Source organism: Anolis sagrei, chromosome 1 (assembly GCF_037176765.1).
Source record: "Anolis sagrei isolate rAnoSag1 chromosome 1, rAnoSag1.mat, whole genome shotgun sequence".
In the NCBI taxonomy this organism is placed as follows: Eukaryota; Metazoa; Chordata; class Lepidosauria; order Squamata; family Dactyloidae; genus Anolis; species Anolis sagrei.
The window spans coordinates 89,472,670-89,490,779 of NC_090021.1; the positions used below are offsets into that span (position 1 = coordinate 89,472,670).

Genomic DNA, 18,110 nt, shown 5'->3' on the forward strand with positions numbered 1-18,110 from the left:
AACTTACAAAACTTGACTGAAACTTAATAGTTATGAAAAATTAAATTCATAAATGTTTAGGAAGCTATTTTAAAAGTGGAGTTGACAATCACCTGTGTGAATAGACAAGAGGCTACAATCTCAATCATGCTTTTTAATGACTCTTATGTTCAGCTGAATATTGAAACTTAATAGATACCAAAAGGGTAATATTAAAAACTCTGGTATCAACGAATTTGCATGTGGAGAAGAATGTTGATTGTTGATGAGAAGTCTTTCATTACTGTGGCAGATTATCAGAGTAGATGTTATGACAAAACTAACTGTCCACAACCTGTTCTAATTCTATTCTACTAACTGTGGGGGTGTGATTGGCCAACGTGATTTAGAATCTAAACATAAACATTCTTTTTTCTTTTGTTTTTACCATATATAGGCAGTCTCCAGGTAACAAACAAGATAGATTCTGTATATTTGTTCTTAAGCTGGATTTATATGTAAGTTGGAACAGGTAGATATTCTAAGTGTAACTGCAGTCATTTTTAAAGTTTGGGCTAGGATAGGGAAAGGAGTAAGCACCCCTGCAATGTTTACTTTGCTATTTGTGCTGTATTTAGAAGAATTCACCTCCCCTTTCTGTTCCTATGAGAATTGGAATTTGAAAATTTTGGGTTGTCATGGAAACAAAGATTAGTGATAAAGCTTTAGTGGAGACACCATTTTCACAACTTACAGGAATAAATTGCCCCTTTCTAGGTGTAGATTTCCTCTCACTTCCTGTTGTCTTATCTCTGTTTGTAACTATGAATTGTATGCAAGCCAGATGTTTGTAACTCATGGACTGGATTTCCTGTATACAGGTGTATATATTGAACTCATGTATAAGTCAAGGGCAGGTTTGGGACCCAAAATAACAGGTTTTTGATATGATCTATGAATAAATCAAGGGTCATTCTGCAGAGACGGGGAAACACCAAACACCACATCAGAGGGGCAGCAGCTGTCCTTGGCTACCACCATTTCCCCATCCAGACACTCAAAAAGGCCCAAAGTGGCACCATGGCAGAAAGAATTGATAGGATCGGTGCTTCTTTTAAATTCTTCTGGAATTGACATTGTGTGCCTTTCACCACTCTCTGAAGAGAAAGGGATGAGCCCTTTTTAATATAGGAATTCAGATACAGAACACACACCAACCTTTGGCTAAGTCAGTCCAGGTTTTCTGGGTTGATTTTTTGACAAAGATTTCTAGACTTACACATGAGTGTATACGGTAAATCCATGTTCTTCTGTTGGTGTTTCTAATAGGTTGTTTGAAACATGGTGTTTTAGTATACCTGTTTTCTCCATGTTGTCTTAATCTTGGTGCATTTAACACAAACTAGAGAACATGTAGTAATTGTCCCTTAACCATTTATATCAGCAATCTTTAGATCTTCTTGGATCCCAGACTAGCCAGGAATTAGGTATCTGGGGGGTCATATGATTCCTCTTTTAATTTATTTCCTTCTGTCATACAGGTATGGTAGTCATTTTACTACAAGGGTGTAGTCATTTTACATTTCCAGTTTATTGCTTAGTGTACACTTAGTATAGATGCTGACAGGTGTTGCCAACTGTGGAACCAGGAGTGGTTATTTATTCCAAACAAATCAAGGTGCAGCATGCATAGCTTACTATGTCTATAACTCAAGAGTCTGTGCACATGTATTTTTCCGTGGAACTAATTAGGTTGAAAAAAAACCATGCTGAGCAAATAAGAAATGTGAATAATTTTCCCACAGGAGTGATTTGTCTTAATAGTAATTAAGTACTGTGATTCGTACAACCTTAGCAGATGCAATCCCTGTTTAGGATGGTAAACATAACACTTATTAAAAAGCCATCTTTAAAAATGTTGTGAATACTTTCTGGAGGCATCCCTGCAAGTCCTAGGGGTCACATTCAGATGTGCTGTATGGTGTTTAATTTTTTACAGTGGTTTCATATTTGTTTATTGTGATTTTAACTGATTTGTTTTAATAAGTGTATGTTTAATTCTATTTAATATCTATATTTTTGTAGGTTTTAAATTATATTTATTAAGTTGTGAACTGGTTGTTTCCAATGATAATGTTTTTAAGGTTGCGAGCTGCTTTGGATTGATCAAGCAAAAAAACAAAATCAGAAAAACCCAGGATAATAATAATAATGAATGCCACAATGTCTTTCTATATCTCAGTATTACTCAGAGTAGTAGTGTGCAGACTCTCTCTCTCTCTCTCTCTCTCTCTTTTTTTTTTTTTTTTTGCATGAGCCATCAACTCCTAGTCCCCAATCGGTTTCCAGGAATGTGTGGAAATATTGTAAAAATATTGTACTAGTCTATTACCAAATGGCAGGGGATGATGGTCCTTCACATCAAATAGAGCAGTGCTGCTCAAGTGAACTTGCTCGGTAGACATTTTACCCATGTAAATGAACAAATGATGTTGTATTTTCCAGGCCCAACTAGTGGATCTGAAATCTGAACTGACTGAAACACGGGCTGAAAAAGCGGTATTAGAAAAAGAGGTGCATGACCAGCTATTACAACTTCATGCTATTCAGCTTCAGCTCCATGCCAAAACAGGACAGAGTGTTGACTCAGGGGCAATCAAGGCAAAACTGGTGAGTGTGTTTGTTAGGGAAAATGTACAGTACAGTAGAATCCATTGTGTTTGTATTGATGCTCTACTTTGTTTTCTCCCTGTCAATTCAGCTGCCTGAGAAAGACGACTCTGTGTGTGCATGTATGTGTGTAGAGTTCCCTTTCAGATTCAAATAGATAACTAGACATACACACATGATATATGTGATTTAATTAACAAGAATATGTTATTTCAGAGGAGTTAGAAGTGATCTCCGAAAAGTAGTTGTGTTTTATGGCTATGTTTTAGGACCATGATGGCGAACCTATGACACGTGTGTCAGCACTGACACGCATAGCCATTTTCGATGACACACAGCCGCACGTGGCCACATACAGAGAAGATGGGGCTGCATCCCAAGAAGGACATTTAATCCTCGGCTCCTACACCAGCATTTTTCTATAATGCCGAGATATATGGCATTATAGAAAAAGCAGGTGAATTAAATAATTAGTTTTTGGTTTATTAAATACAGTTATATATTACAATAATATATTTTTGTTATTAAACTATAAATATCAAGAAATTATGGGTTTTTTCTCGAAGTGACACCCCACTCAAGTTATGCTCGGTTTTTTGGCAAGTATTGACACACCAAGCTCAAAAGGTTGCCCATCATTGTTTTAGGACTTAGAACATGAATTTCAGAATGAGACGAAACCTCAAACTCCCTTGTCATACAGATAAGTCTGCACAGCACAGAAGTTCTCCTTGTTGAGCTGCTATCTTTCCCTCTTTAAATTGCTTAATTTCACATTTCCCCTGTATTTGCTCACCCACTGTAGGTGGATTGCAGTATAGTAACTATATTGTGGCATGGAGTGTAGTTTATTCAAAACCACTTACCTCAACTGATGTAGAATGGAGGGAAGAGAGGAAAAGAAATGTGTTGGTGATAATATGGTTTTAATTTCTTCTGTCTATGCTTCTGCTTCTGTGCTGCTACTAAATTAAAGGTGAGGAAGGGGAGACTGAGAACTAGAGGGATGCAAAAGTAAGGATTTTGGTAATACAGTACTTGACGCAGAAAAAAAAGTGTGCGTGCGCATGCATATGTGTATACTTCCTTTTCGGTTAAACTAAAAAGCAAGCTAATCTGAGTGGAGTCTTGAAGGCTTTCTTTAAATCTAGGTCTTATAAAAACATTTCTACTTATATCTGTCCTCCATAATTGCATGTCTGTTGAATAAACATGTGTTAGTGCTGAAAGTATTTTTGGGGCAATGATTTGTTCTTACTTGATGAAATTGGCTTCAGCTTTATTGTGAGATGGGGTTGCCTATGATAAATATTTAGATAACAGTTTCCTACTGTTTGTTCATTAATAGACCATTTTCATTTCCTATTGAAGTAAGTCATAAATTAAATTCCAAGTTGTCATTTTCCTTGCTAGATCTTGCGCATGGTGAAATTCAGTATTTGGGCTACTGTGGTACCTGGTGTATGGCGTTCTTTTATAAACTTAATTGCTTTGCCTTTGTTTCTAATCATGAAACCTTTTTTCTCTCATCTTAAGTCTGTCCCTTCTGTGGAGGACCTGGTAAGTTTACTAGCTGCCTTTATCTGTGTTTCAATTCAAACCAGTGCAGTAGATTATGCTGACTTATGCATTTTGACCTGGATGTTTAGTGCCAGTGGATTTTAGCTAGATTATTCTGCTTTCTCGGTTTCTTCGCCAAGCATTCGTGTCTGCTCAGTGCTGCTTTTAGATTTTATGCTTTTCTCCACCCAACCTGCATGCCTGCATTGCTGTTGTTGATTGCTATCATTAACTTGCATTTTTTGGAGTAGCAATTGGAATTTAGTCTTGCTATAAAAGTTTGTAAAAATTGAATGGCAGTCACAATCCAGAAATCCAGATTGCTGCCTCCTGGGACACAAAAACTTCATACAAAAGACTGGCAGTACCAGTCAATTGATCAGCAGCCAAAATCATGCAACATTCAGTGAATTCTAAAATAACAAAATTGTAATATCCCAATATATAGAATGCTGTAAGATGCTTATTTGCATAGAATAGTATGATGAGTAGGACTTGACTGGCCTCATAAATGTCCTTTGTTTCTTCATGGAATAACATCTTGAAAGGTATTTCTTCATTGGAGTTCTTTTTTGGCTGCATTTTTAAAGCCAGCTGCGTTGTGATATACTTTGGCTTTGGATACCTTAATAGATTAGCAGAAGCTATAGTTTATTTTTACAGAAACTCAGTTTCTATACTTTTTCTTTTGATATAACTGTTTATAAAGCATGTTGGAATACAAGTTCAAAATAACATAGATTCATAGAATAATAGAGTTGGAAGAGATCACATGGTCCATCTAGTCCAACCCCCTGCCATGCAGGAAATGTCCAATCAAAGCACCCCTGACAGATGGCCATCTAGCCTCTGTTTAAAAGCTTCCAAGGGGCTCATGGGATGAACCTTCTCCGTCCCTTCCACTGAGTCACCTATGTATACTCACAGACTTTTACCCATCACTTCAGAGAGCTCTTTTCAAAACGATTGCCAAAAAATTGCACTATCCAGTCCTTCTGAATTTAGAAGTACAAAATTAGCAATTAATCTTATAATCTTGAAGTGGAATCTTGGATCAGCAATATCGGATACTGCTTTTTTGTGTTTCCAACATACCTCTGAAAATACCAAACATGATTATCTGAATGATATATTTAAAATATTATCCCTTTTAAATAAAATAAAAAAACATCATTCATGTTGTTTTAACCATCTTGTTAATTGGTCATTTAAGTTACTTTTAATGCCATTCCATATGTTCATTTAACTCAGTTGTCATTGATATACTTCCATGTTGAATTATTATGTACAAGTAGCTGATTCTTTCAGAATAAATCATTTTTGATACTTGCAGTAAATTGTCTTATAATGCAGAGAGAGATGTGGCAATTGGATTAAGAAGAGTATGCTTCCTGGGCTTCCATACGTTTGTTTCCGCTTACGGTGCTATTTTGCGAACGTGAACCTTTCTTAGAGAAGAATGCCTGATGTGCTCAGGCACGGGGCACAGATAATCTAAGGCCACACTTATATGTAATTGCTTTTTTCTCTATGTAACTAATGGTTTATTGGTGTGTTTGTAGACTTCATGTCTACGTGCATAATAAGATTATTTATCTTATGACTAAACAACTAGGACTTTTCATTTTCCAGGAAAGAGAACTAGAAGCCAACAAAAAAGAAAAGGTGAAAGAAGCTCAGCTTGAAGCTGAGGTGAAGTTACTTAGGAAGGAAAATGAGGCACTTCGCCGACATATAGCTGTCCTCCAGGCTGAAGTGTATGGGGCAAGGCTTGCAGCCAAATACTTGGATAAAGAACTGGCAGGAAGGTATGTAAGAAAAATCAGACATCTGCATTGGAATTTTAGTCAGAACTGTTGCCTTAGGCTTAAACTATTCACTGCTTCCTGGTATATTTAAACAACATATGGGAAATAGAGAAGCCTATAATCCAGGCATTCTTATCTATGCAGTTCTAGACTACTATGAAAACCGGAAGTAGTGGGAGAGAATAAAGGTGGAACTGGTGTAGGATCTGTTTGGGGGAAGTGTGGGCAAGATACCCCATTTTATTCTTCCAGCTATGTCTTAGTAGTGATTTAAGCCACATGATCACTTCTTTAGAGGATTTTAGAACATAGGAGTGGCAAGATAAACTAGTTTAACACATCGGCTTATGTGTATTATATTCTCTTCTTACTACATAGAGTTCAACAAATTCAGTTACTAGGAAGAGATATGAAAGGACCTGCTCATGATAAACTCTGGAACCAGTTGGAAGCTGAAATCCATTTGCACCGGCACAAAACTGTGATCAGGGCATGTCGTGGTCGCAATGACTTAAAGAGACCCATGCAAGCACCTCCAGGCCATGTAAGTATGCTGATCTTGGCATTTATGAGCATATCATTTCTACCATTATATGAGCATTAGACTTGAGCCCAAATCAGTTCGAACGAAAATGATTTGTAATATTTGTAATATTTTGTATGGGTCATTTTGTATAATATCCAAAAACAGAACGGGGAGGAGGGAGCCGCAAAGCCCGGCAAAAACAGATTAAGGGAGCTGGATTTTATTGGTTCCTGGAGAGGAAGGAGTTAAGACTGTATACTTGATGCAGGGCTCTGCCTCATCTTTTCTTTTCTCCCTCCCCAACAGAAGCAGCATCCCTCCATTTCTTTTTTGGAAAGTTTCTTTGGCTCCTCCTCCAGAGAGGGCCCTGTTGCCCTGCTGGGAACTCACTTTTCCAGCAGCACTTGCATAGGCAGACATTGAAAAGTCTCTGAGTTCCTCTCAGAGCATGATGGAAGTTGAAGTTTTTCACTCTCTCTGTTTCACAGCCAATAAAAAGTCTCCTGTTTTCCCAAAAATAAGACAGTGTCTTATATTAATTTTTGCTTCCAAAGATTCACTAGGTCATATTCTCAGGGGATTTCTTATTTTTCCATGAAGAAGAATTCACATTTATTGTTGAACAAAAAATGAACATTTATTATATACTGTACAGTTGTCAGTATATAATAAGTATACTGGCTGTCACACACAGGGCCACAAAAAACAAGGGCTGTAAATTATCTGGCTCACACACACTGTCTGGAGACTGGAACGATCTTCCACAGTAGTGCCTAGACCACTTGTACAGTAGGGATGGTATTGCAGCTTCTGGTCACCAGGGGAAGCATGCTTCCAAACAAAAACTTTGCTAGGTCTTTTGGGAGGGACCTTATATTTAGCAATTCAGCAAAACCTCTACTAGATCTTATTTTGGGGAAAACAGGGTGGTTGTGTCCATGCTCTGATTGGCTGAGAATGGATACAAATGGCAACTACAATTCCCAGAACCCTATCTTGCGGTTTGCCTTATTTCAAAAAACGTTATAGCTAAAACTTAAAATAATTCTTTAAAATTAATGAATTGGTGAATTGCTTTGAAACTTGGCAGGCCTGCAATTGTAAATGGTGTCTAAAACAGAGGGAGGTTTCATGCAGATAGGCCTTAAAATGACTGAGGATTAGACCTTTAAAATTTCCCATTGTAGCCAGTGGGTTGAATCTTTGCCGAATGAAAATGGCAACACTCCTCCCTTTTCGAGTAAGTTCATGGTAACAGAATGAGGTCAACAATGGAACCTGAAATTACATGCCTTTTAGCTAAATTGCACACCTCTAATGGGCATGCCTCAGTTAACAAAATATCTGACCAAGAACTATTTTTTTACAAAATCTTTATATGCCTGCCAACCTTTCCCATTTTTTTTTTTTACTTTTCATCTTCTGTCAAGCTGCAAGTCTTTTAAGCAGCATTGGCATGGGAAGGCTGCTAAATGAGGGTTGGAAAATTACAGACTTTTAGTGTTGATTTGGAGCAACATGTTGTCACGTTGCTTGAGTTGGGAAAATGTGGGATTTTTCTGCAGCTGATTCTAGCCATGTATTTGAATTTAGCAGGAAAGTTGCCTCCTGAATCCTTCACTGAGCATGTCTGAACAACAAAACAGAAACAGCTGCCCCCAGCATTTGAACAGAGACTATCTGAATATCTCATCCAAATATATTTTTTCATTTGTTATGATTTCTACTTTGTTGGCCATTGGCATAGATCTAGGTTTTGTTTAGGTCTACTTGTCTTGAAGCCCCAGTAGCCAGTGTAATGCCAACTTTGCTAGTGCCATGAGACTATTGACACATAGAAACAAATACTGATAAAAATATCCACAGTGATTCCTTTTTAATAATGACAGTTTCTTACACTTTGTTGTATGGGGTAGTGGCAATTAGAAGTGCTTCCAAAACTCATGGGAAAACTCTTAAGACAATTTTAGAAGCAAACTTTTCTTGCTAACCTGTGATTTTCTTTATGACCATAATAATATTTATTTTTACTTTGAAACTAGAATACAGATTCCTTAAAGAAGAGTCAAGGTGTTGGTCCAATCAGAAAAGTTCTCTTGGTTAAAGAAGATCATGAAGGACTCGGCATTTCAATTACCGTAATATTTTAATTTGTTTTCCTCTTTCTGTTAACTGAATGTTTATATTTTCTTCTACATCTCCTGTACGTGCAGTGTTTGACATTATCTTTTTGCTCTTATAGTAGACATTCTACAAACTGTGCTGTGAATGGGATTCATAGAATAGAGAAATTCTTTATCACCATGTTTGATGGCTGGTGCCCCTGGTGGTGGAGTGGGTTAAGGCCTTGTGCTGGTAGGACTGCTGACCGACAGGTCAACGGATCAAATCCGGGGAGAAGTGGGTTGAGCTCCCTCTGTCAGCTCCAGCTCCCCATGCGGGGACATGAGACAAGCTTCCCACAAGGATGGTAAACCATCAAACATCCAAGCATCCCCTGGGCAATGTCCTTGCAGGCAGCTAATTCCCTCATACCAGAAACGACTTGCAGTTTCGCAAGTTGCTTCTGACACGGAAAAAATGGCTAGCAATATTAATTCAACTTTAAAAAATGTTTTGAAAAAACATATATATTGTTAGGCTTTAAAATGTTTTGAAAACATATATATGTTAGGCTGTGGGATATTTTGAAATGTCTGAAGCCTCTGTCCTTTTAAACATTGTTATAAAGGGTGGAAAGGAGCATGGCGTCCCCATCCTCATCTCTGAAATCCATCCTGGCCAGCCTGCTGATCGATGTGGTGGTCTGCACGTTGGAGATGCTATTCTAGCTGTAAATGGAGTTAATTTGAGAGATGCCAAGCATAAAGAAGCTGTAACTATTCTCTCCCAGCAGGTAACTGTTGCATTAGTTAATCCTAGATTATTATTGACATTTATATGACTTTTCCCTTATTTATTGTGCTAGCTGCCCTGGAAGAACCCATTTCATTACATCAATAGATGGATTCAGTTGCTTAAAGTTTCATTTGGAGTCTCCTGTAATTATTTTTATTATATACTAGCTTGGGGACCCGGCGTTGCCCGGGTTATTAGAGAAAGTGGGTAATGGCGGTTCTGTATGCCAAGTTTGGTCTTTATTGGTCTTTGGATAACGGCTGCATTATTTTCAGGAAGTGAGTGAAGGTACTTGAAGTCCCATCATCCATGGGCCATCCTCCTACAAACAGCAGCAGGATATAGAGTGGGTCATGGGGGCTCTGTGTGCCAAGTTTGGTCTTTATCAGTCATTAGATGAGGGTGGCAGTGGTGTCAGTAAGTGAGTGAAGGTACTGCAAGTCCCATCATCCAAAGTCCATCCCCTTTCAAACTGCAGCAGGATGTAGAGTGGATCATGGGGGCTCTGTGTGCCAAGTGTGGTCTTGATTGGTCATTAGAAGAGGGTTGCAGCAATCTTCGGAAGGGAGTGGAGGTACTTGAAGTCCCATCATCCATGGTTCATCCTCCTCCAAACTGCACCAGGATGTAGAGTGGGTCATTGGAGCTCCATGTGCCACGTGTAGTCTTGATTAGTCATTGGCGAGGGTCTCAGTGGTCTCAGGAAGTGAGCAAAGGGTTGCAGTGGTCTGAAGAATTGAGCAATGGTACTGCAAGTCCCATAATCCACGGTCCATCCCCGGCCAAACCACACCAGGACGTAAAGTGGGTCATGAGAGGTGTATGTGCGAAGTTTGGTCCTGATCAGTCATTGGATAAGGTTAACAGCGGTCTCAGAATGTAAGTGATGGTACTGCAAGTCCCATCATCCATGGTTCATCCTCCTCCAAACTGCAGTAGGATGTAGAGTGGGTCATTGGAGCTCCATGTGCCAAGTGTAGTCTTGATTAGTCATTGGCGAGGGTCTCAGTGGTCTCAGGAAGTGAGCAAAGGGTTGCAGTGGTCTGAAGAATTGAGCAATGGTACTGCAAGTCCCATAATCCACGGTCCATCCCCGGCCAAACCACACCAGGACGTAAAGTGGGTCATGAGAGGTCTATGTGCGAGGTTTGGTCCTGATCAGTCATTGGATAAGGTTAACAGCGGTCTCAGAATGTGAGTGATGGTACTGCAAGTCCCATCATCCATGGTTCATGCTCCTCCAAACTGCAGTAGGATGTAGAGTGGGTGATGGGGGCTCTGTGTGCCTATTTCGGTCTGTATTGGGAGTGTTCTGACCCAGCCCCCTTTGGCCTTTCCTTTCCTCTCTTTGTCATCTCGGAATGTTGGACTTGAGGCTGGCCAATCAGAGACCATATGCAAATTTCCTTCTGTCATGCCCCGTTTCTGCCATGAACCCTCTTCTCCACCAGGGGCGCCTACTGAAGCTGGCCAATCAGAGACCATATGCAAATAGCACCACAGCGGCAGCCAATCAGAACGCTGCCACATACACCGCCCTTCCTCTGTCCGATACAAACACTCTTCTTTATTATATACTAGCTTGGGGACCCGGCGTTGCCAGGGTTATTAGAGAAAGTGGGTAATGGCGGTTCAGTATGCCAAGTTTGGTCTTTATTGGTCTTTGGATAACGGCTGCATTATTTTCAGGAAGTGAGTGAAGGTACTTGAAGTGCCATCATCCATGGCCCATCCTCCTACAAACAGCAGCAGGATATAGAGTGGGTCATGGGGGCTCTGTGTGCCAAGTTTGGTCTTTTTCAGTCATTAGATGAGGGTGGCAGTGGTGTCAGTAAGTGAGTGAAGGTACTGCAAGTCCCATCATCCAAAGTCCATCCCCTCTAAAACTGCAGCAGGATGTAGAGTGGATCATGGGGGCTCTGTGTGCCAAGTGTGATCTTGATTTGTCATTAGAAGAGGGTTGAGCAATCTTCGGAAGGGAATGGAGGTACTTGAAGTCCCATCATCCATGGTCTGTCCTCCTCCAATCTACACCAGGATGTAGAGTGGGTCATTGGAGCTCCATGTGCCAAGTGAAGTCTTGATTAGTCATTGGCGAGGGTCTCAGTGGTCTCAGGAAGTGAGCAAAGGTACTGCAAGTCCCATCATCCATCTCCAAATTTTTCCTAACAACACCAGGATGTAACGTGGGTCATGAGAGGTCTATGTGCCAAGTTTGGTCTTGATCCGTCATTGGATGAGGTTTGCAGAGGTCTCAGAATGTGAGTGAAGGTACTGGAAGTTCCGTCATCCATGGTCCACCCTTCTCCAAAACTGAAGAAGGATGTAGAGTGGGTCATGGGGACTCTGTGTGCCAACTTTGGTCTTGATTGGTCATTAGATGAGTTTTGCAGCAGTCTTGGGTAGTGTAGGTACTTGAAGTCCCATCATCCATGGTCTGTCATCCTCCAAACTGCTCCAGGATGTAGAGTGGGTCATTGAAGCTCCATGTGCCAAGTTTAGTCTTGATGAGTCATTGGCGAGGGTCTCAGTGGTCTCAGGAAGTGAGTGAAGTGACTGCAAGTCCCATCATCCATTGTCAAATTCTCCCAAACCGCACCAGGATGTAGAGTGGGTCATGCTGGGTCTCTGTGTAAATTGTGGTCCTGATCCATCATTGTTGGCAGTTGTAATGGTCTTAGGAAGGGAGTGCAGGTATTGCAAGTCCCATCGTCCATGGTGCATCCTCCTTCAAACTGCACCTGGATGTAGAGTGCGTCATGGAGACTCACTGTGCCAAGTTTGGTCTTTATCAGTAATTGGATGAGGGTTGCAGTGGTCTCAGGAATTGGGGAAAAGTACTTCAAGTCCCATAATCCATGGTCTATCCCCAGCCAAACACACATCAGAACGTAAAGTGGGTCATGAGAGGTCTATGTGCCAAGTTTGGTCCTGATCAGACATTGGATAAGGTTAACAGCGGTCTCAGAATGTGAGTGGTGGTACTGCAAGTCCCATCATCCATGGTTCATAGTCCTCCAAACTGCAGTAGGATGTCGAGTGGGTGATGGGGGCTCTGTGTGCCTATTTCGGTCTGTATTGGTAGTGTTCTGACCCGGCCCCCGGCCTTTCCTTTCCTCTCTTTCTCATCTCGGAATCTTGGAATTGAGGCTGGCCAATCAGAGACCATATGCAAATTTCCTTCTCATGTCCTCGTTTCTGCCATGAACTCTTTTCTCCACCAGGGGCTCCTATTGAAGCTGGCCAATCAGAGACCATATGCAAATAGCACCACTGCAGCAGCCAATCAAAACGCTGGCACATACTCCTCCCGCCACACTTTTGTCCTCCGCATACAAGTTTTGACTTTTATTATATACATAGATATAGATATAGATACAGATAATCTAAATTCAATCACACCAGTCACATGCAAAAAAACATTCAAGCACAAAAGAACTGAAATTGAGCAGTATATTTCAGACATTAGTTCAAAAAGTTCAAAAATACTTTCCTTCCAAATATTCTGTGAAGTAATGTGTTATCCATTGTTGTATTACAGAGTTTATCATTTGCTCCATCTTTTCTCTTCTCTTAGGAATATTTGTTACTACAGGTGGAGTATCCCTTATCCAGAATTTCAAATACTAAAATGCTCCAGAAATGTCCACATGAGATAGCAACACCTTTGCATTCTGATTTCACACAAAAATATTTAAAATATTGTATATAAAGTTACCTTCAGCCTATGTGTAGAAGCTAAAGAAGAAACAAAAATAATTTTTGTGTTTAGACTTGGGTCCCACCTCCAAGAGATCTCATTATGTATATGCAAATATTCTAAAATCTAAAACTTCTGGTTCCAAGTTTTTCAGCTAAGGGATACATAACCTATGTTCAATTCACATTTCTGTAGTTTTCAATGTTGATTGCTGTTGAACCTTAACTATTAGTAAGCAAAAGATGGAGGGTGTGGCTGTGGAAGAGGAGTTGAACTAGCTGCAAAATCACAGGGAAGAAGAACATTCCTATTGGGCTGCTGTGGTCCTTCCTCCCCTGGTCTTTTGTGGCAAATGGGAATTTAACCCTCATTTTGTCTACTCACCTGTTTTTGAACTGGTATAAATAGATTACGCTGTCTTACCATATACGGGTGTTACCTAGATTTGAAAATACCACTTCCCCCAAAATTGGACAGCAAAAATAGGGCTGTATCTTACAATTGATGAAATACGGCATTACTTCATTATTTTTATTATCTCCCTATTCTTTGCTTAGCTTGCTGTATTGCCCATACTTACAAGCCACATAACCTTTCTTCTTTTATTCTAGAGAGGAGAAATTGAATTTGAAGTTGTATATGTCGCTCCAGAAGTAGATTCAGATGATGAAAATGTAGAATATGAGGATGAGAGTGGGCATCGTTATCGTTTGTATCTTGATGAATTGGAGGAAGGTGGAAATTCTGCTTCCAGTCGAAAAGATGGAAGCGGAGATGTCAAATCATTGCAAGGTAAAACCTTCAGAAGATAATGAAGGGAAAGTTGAAGTAAATATTTACATGGTGTTTATTTGTTTATTTATTTATTTATTTGCTGTATTTGTATACTGCGTTTCTCAGCCAATTGGCGACTTAAGGCGGTTTCCAACAAATCAGTATACATAAACATAATAGATAAAAAACATTAAATAGCATAAGACATCCCCTGGGCAATGTCCTTGCAGACAGTCAATTCTCTCACACCAGAAGTGACTTGCAGCTTCACAAGTTGCTCCTGACACGAAAAAAAAAACCCTACTTTTGAAGTGTTTCAGCATTGCATTTCTTTGTTGGTTAGCAGAATTCTGTACTTTGCATTGGGTTTGCTTTGTCAAGCTGAAAGATGTTGTTAGATGAAGCATACTCATTCTTGAGCCTTTGCAAGAGCAGATATGGATGTGGAAGCGCAGAGGAGGTGTTTTTGCCTGTAGTTTTTCCTGCCTGTTCTGGCTTATGTTCTTGCCTGTATATAGAAGAACAGTCCCACAAGTTATTTCTTTACAAGCAGAAATATATTTTATGCATCTTAAGAGTCTATAAGGTCTTATGCATTTTTTCTGTCCTTTGCAGTGTTTGAGAAGAAAGCAAGTATTGATGGTCATGAAAATGGAAACCTCGGAAATTCTGTTGACACCGAAGAGACTGTATCGAAACTAGCTCAGTCTGCTGAAAGCTTAGCCTAAAAATTCCAACACCTAAATCAAAATGGGACTACATTTTTCCACAAGATGGGTTATAGCAGTTCTACATAATATAAATGCCACAGAAAGTTTTAAAGAAGGACAGTTAAAAGATAAAGGGAAGCTGCATTACTGTTGCCTGAAAAAAACCTATTAATTTGGTTCACCCAAAGCTTCATTATGAGTAAATCTAAACATGTAAATGTCCCCATTTTCTAAGAAGTTGCATGTCAAACAAATACCCATGAATTGTAAGCACCAAAGCATGTTTTCCCCCCAAAGACGTTTCTTTTAATATGATATAATTTTGGATCGCATCTATGATATAAAAAAGGTACTAGAATGATTCAGAAGAACTGTTGACATGTGTTCCTCTGATAAATAGCAAAAACAAAACATCACATCCATTTGCTTCCTCGGTTATGAGGAAGGCATGACTTCTCTATTTTATGTATCTGACTTAGCTAGCTAAATTAAATGACATCTTTTAAAAATCTGAATGGCAAAAATATCATCCTGGATTGCCACAAGATACAAAAATCAGTATTTTTTAGACACAGAGTTGCATATTACGAGTTAAATCTCTGATTTAGATCTTAGTGTTCTGTTTGTTTATGAAATTGTGTGCAATTCATTCTGCCCTCTATGACCTCCTCAGTCAATGCTGGATCTGAAATACTCTAAAAGTTTTAAAACAAACACTTATATTACTACTGAAGTGCAAAAAAGTGTAAAATTGACCTGCTGGAATTCATTCTGCCCTTGGCTTTGTATGAAGCTAACATACAGTTGATACTGTTGAGTGGGTACCATTCCATTCTACCTGGCCTGAGTGAGGGTGGCTTCAGATGCCTCCTCTTCTTACTGCATAGCATGTATGATTTGTAGTCACCACTCGGTGTTTTGTGGGCTGTGTGGTCTGAAGAACTTTTAGTTCCACTGTTATTTCTGACAATCTGCAAACATCTAGCTTCTTCAGAGCATAGCATCACTCAGTTTTACACATGACCAGTTCACATGAGGGACGATTGCAGGGATTACTGTGCTTTGGATGCTTCTGGACAATGACTTCATTCTAATACGGCGATATTCCTCATAGACATGAAGAATGGCCATTCAGGTCTTTTATTAAACTTCTCTGGAAGAGGAGAGTCACATGACTTCAAGCATGGGAGGCTAGCAAGAAGCCGATGGGCATATTTTATGCCCTGAATCTGGCTTAGTAGTGACGGGATTGCTTTAGCATAAGATTTATCATTCCACCCTTCCACCTATTTTTTGAGAATTTCTGGCATTATGGTAAGGCAACATTAAAATTAGTGACCACATCATCACTGCCTTAAAATTACTCCCAATGACTAACCACATCAAGTGCCAGTTGCCAGTAGGCTCCAGTTACATCATTAAGAGGGAACCTCCAGTGTGGGGAATAAGGTTATCTGTCATGTGTTAGGACCTTTTAAAACCCCGTTTCTGTGCCATTAGAACCATTATGGGAAGAATTCTCTTGCAGTGAGGTAGCAGTAATTGTTACCAATCAGCGGTGTGTCAGCAGCTGGCACTGTATTAAGGGGATCATGTGAATTGGCCCTGAATCAATGGGAGAGAAGTGTGTGTCCTGTAACGTGATGCTAGTTACTGTGCCAGATAAGGCAACACATTTGTGATTCCCAAACTATAGCCTCTTAGGTGGACTTCAACTCCCAGAAGCCTTAGCTGCCTTGCCCAATGATTAGGATTCTGGGAAATGGTCCAAAACACCAGAAAGACCAAAGTTTGAGAAACACTAAGGTTAGTACTTCAATAAAAGACACATTTTTAAAAAGCAAAATCTCCAATATTGCAAAATACCACATTTGAATGCCTAAGGTATTTTTCAAAGACATTGATACAACGGTGGTTGTCCTGGGTAGGTTCTTCTATTGTTATGTATGTGTTTGCGTGTATATATATACATATGTACCTTACTAGAATGCACACTCTCTATATGCGAACAGTTACAAACCATGTAATAGCTTTTGTTGTTATAGGATAAAGCATGGAATGCCTGCTCTCCATTCACTGTGCTGCAGGCCATTAAACTATAACAAGTAAAGATGTATTTTGAGAGTGGAAATAATGTAAAATGAAACTTTGTAAGTGTTTTTTTCTATAGGATGTACATACCTGAAGGGTGAAATACTTTTAGTGCAATGTCAGTTAACCTACTGTTTAGTGTTTAAAATGTTGTCTTGTTGAGCACAGTTAAACTTGTCTCTTCTAGGTGCACTTATATATATGTTTATAGAGCTATCTTAAAAATGTAAATACTTTATGCAAAGATTTTTGCTATTTATAAATTCCTTTAACTGTTGCTCATAAAATAATTTTGTCGGTCATTCTGCTCACTTGCTCATGGAACTGTATTTCATTTGCAGTACATTTTTATAACTGCTCCTTTAATACTGTATATTAAAGTAATCCAAACCATAATACTATGTCTGAGGAAAGTGAATTATTTGAAATAAGAAAGAGCATATTGTGTGTGAGTTACAAATGTGGCTCTCCCTGCCACCTGAGGTCAGTAAGCACCAGTGACATTTCTGGTGTGAACTAATGTGTTCTATGCAATATTTTGTCTAAGTACCTTAGACAAAATATTGCACAGAACACATTAGTTCACACCAGTAATGTCACTATTTATTTGTAGAAACCTTTTTTCTTTCTTGTCTTTGCACAACTTAGTTGTTTTTATAAAGGGAGTCTTTTGTTGAATGTTTCTTCATTATACTACTCTGTGTGAGAGTATCAAAGCAAACCAGTCGAAGTTACAATCAGCACTGGTAAATTGCAGAGACAGAGGCTTTCTCGAACACTCACCCCACACATTGTTTTTCCGACCACATCTAAGGAAGCTTTGGACTTCTGCAGTCTTGTGTTGATGCCCTTGCAAATTGATGTGTTTGGATTTTTATTTGATAATGCCAGACTGGTGATGGTGACACATTGGGCTTGTGAAATAATTACAGTACATACATATGGTCACTCTATTCCCTGCTGCTTTCAAGGATCAGATGAGCCTTTAGAGGGAAAATCAGCATGAATTTAGTTTACATTGCTTTCTCATTAAATATTGCTAATCTTTTACAATCTGTGCATAAAGTAGTATTTCCAGCAGCCATTAAACTGTAGTTCTGTTCAGTTTTCAAAGATGAAAAATACTGGACAGGAAGTAAGATCCCAATGGAATTTTTCCAATGATGCTATAAAGTAAAATAGTTACATTGCTGTGGTTTGGAGCATTTGTGCAGAAAAAAACCCAATCAGCAGGGTTGGATTTTAGGAAACAAAGCAACATTTATCTATATTGCTACTTGATTTGGTATATTGCTAGTATATAGCTAGACAGAGCTTAGGTTTTATTTACATATCTAGTTAACACTTCTTACGTTACACTTAAGATTTGGTATATTGCTAGTATATAGCTAGACAGAGCTTAGGTTTTATTTACA

The 18,110-nt window shown here is 39.2% G+C and overlaps 1 protein-coding gene across 2 annotated transcripts in view; it reads left to right on the plus strand.

The window, feature by feature from the left end:
• Positions 1-17,091, plus strand: part of GOPC (golgi associated PDZ and coiled-coil motif containing) — a 25,526-nt gene extending 8,435 nt beyond the window's left edge. The window contains exons 2-9 of one of the 2 annotated variants that reach the window (XM_060753238.2): positions 2,464-2,628; positions 4,165-4,188; positions 5,821-5,996; positions 6,375-6,540; positions 8,565-8,660; positions 9,254-9,418; positions 13,732-13,912; positions 14,510-17,091. In XM_060753238.2, coding sequence (XP_060609221.2) covers positions 2,464-2,628; positions 4,165-4,188; positions 5,821-5,996; positions 6,375-6,540; positions 8,565-8,660; positions 9,254-9,418; positions 13,732-13,912; positions 14,510-14,622 — 1,086 coding nt within the window. In that variant the 3' untranslated portion in view covers positions 14,623-17,091. The remainder of the gene's footprint in view (positions 1-2,463; positions 2,629-4,164; positions 4,189-5,820; positions 5,997-6,374; positions 6,541-8,564; positions 8,661-9,253; positions 9,419-13,731; positions 13,913-14,509) is intronic. The other variant, XM_060753239.2, reaches the window with a different exon arrangement.
• The last annotated feature ends 1,019 nt before the right edge of the window (positions 17,092-18,110 follow it).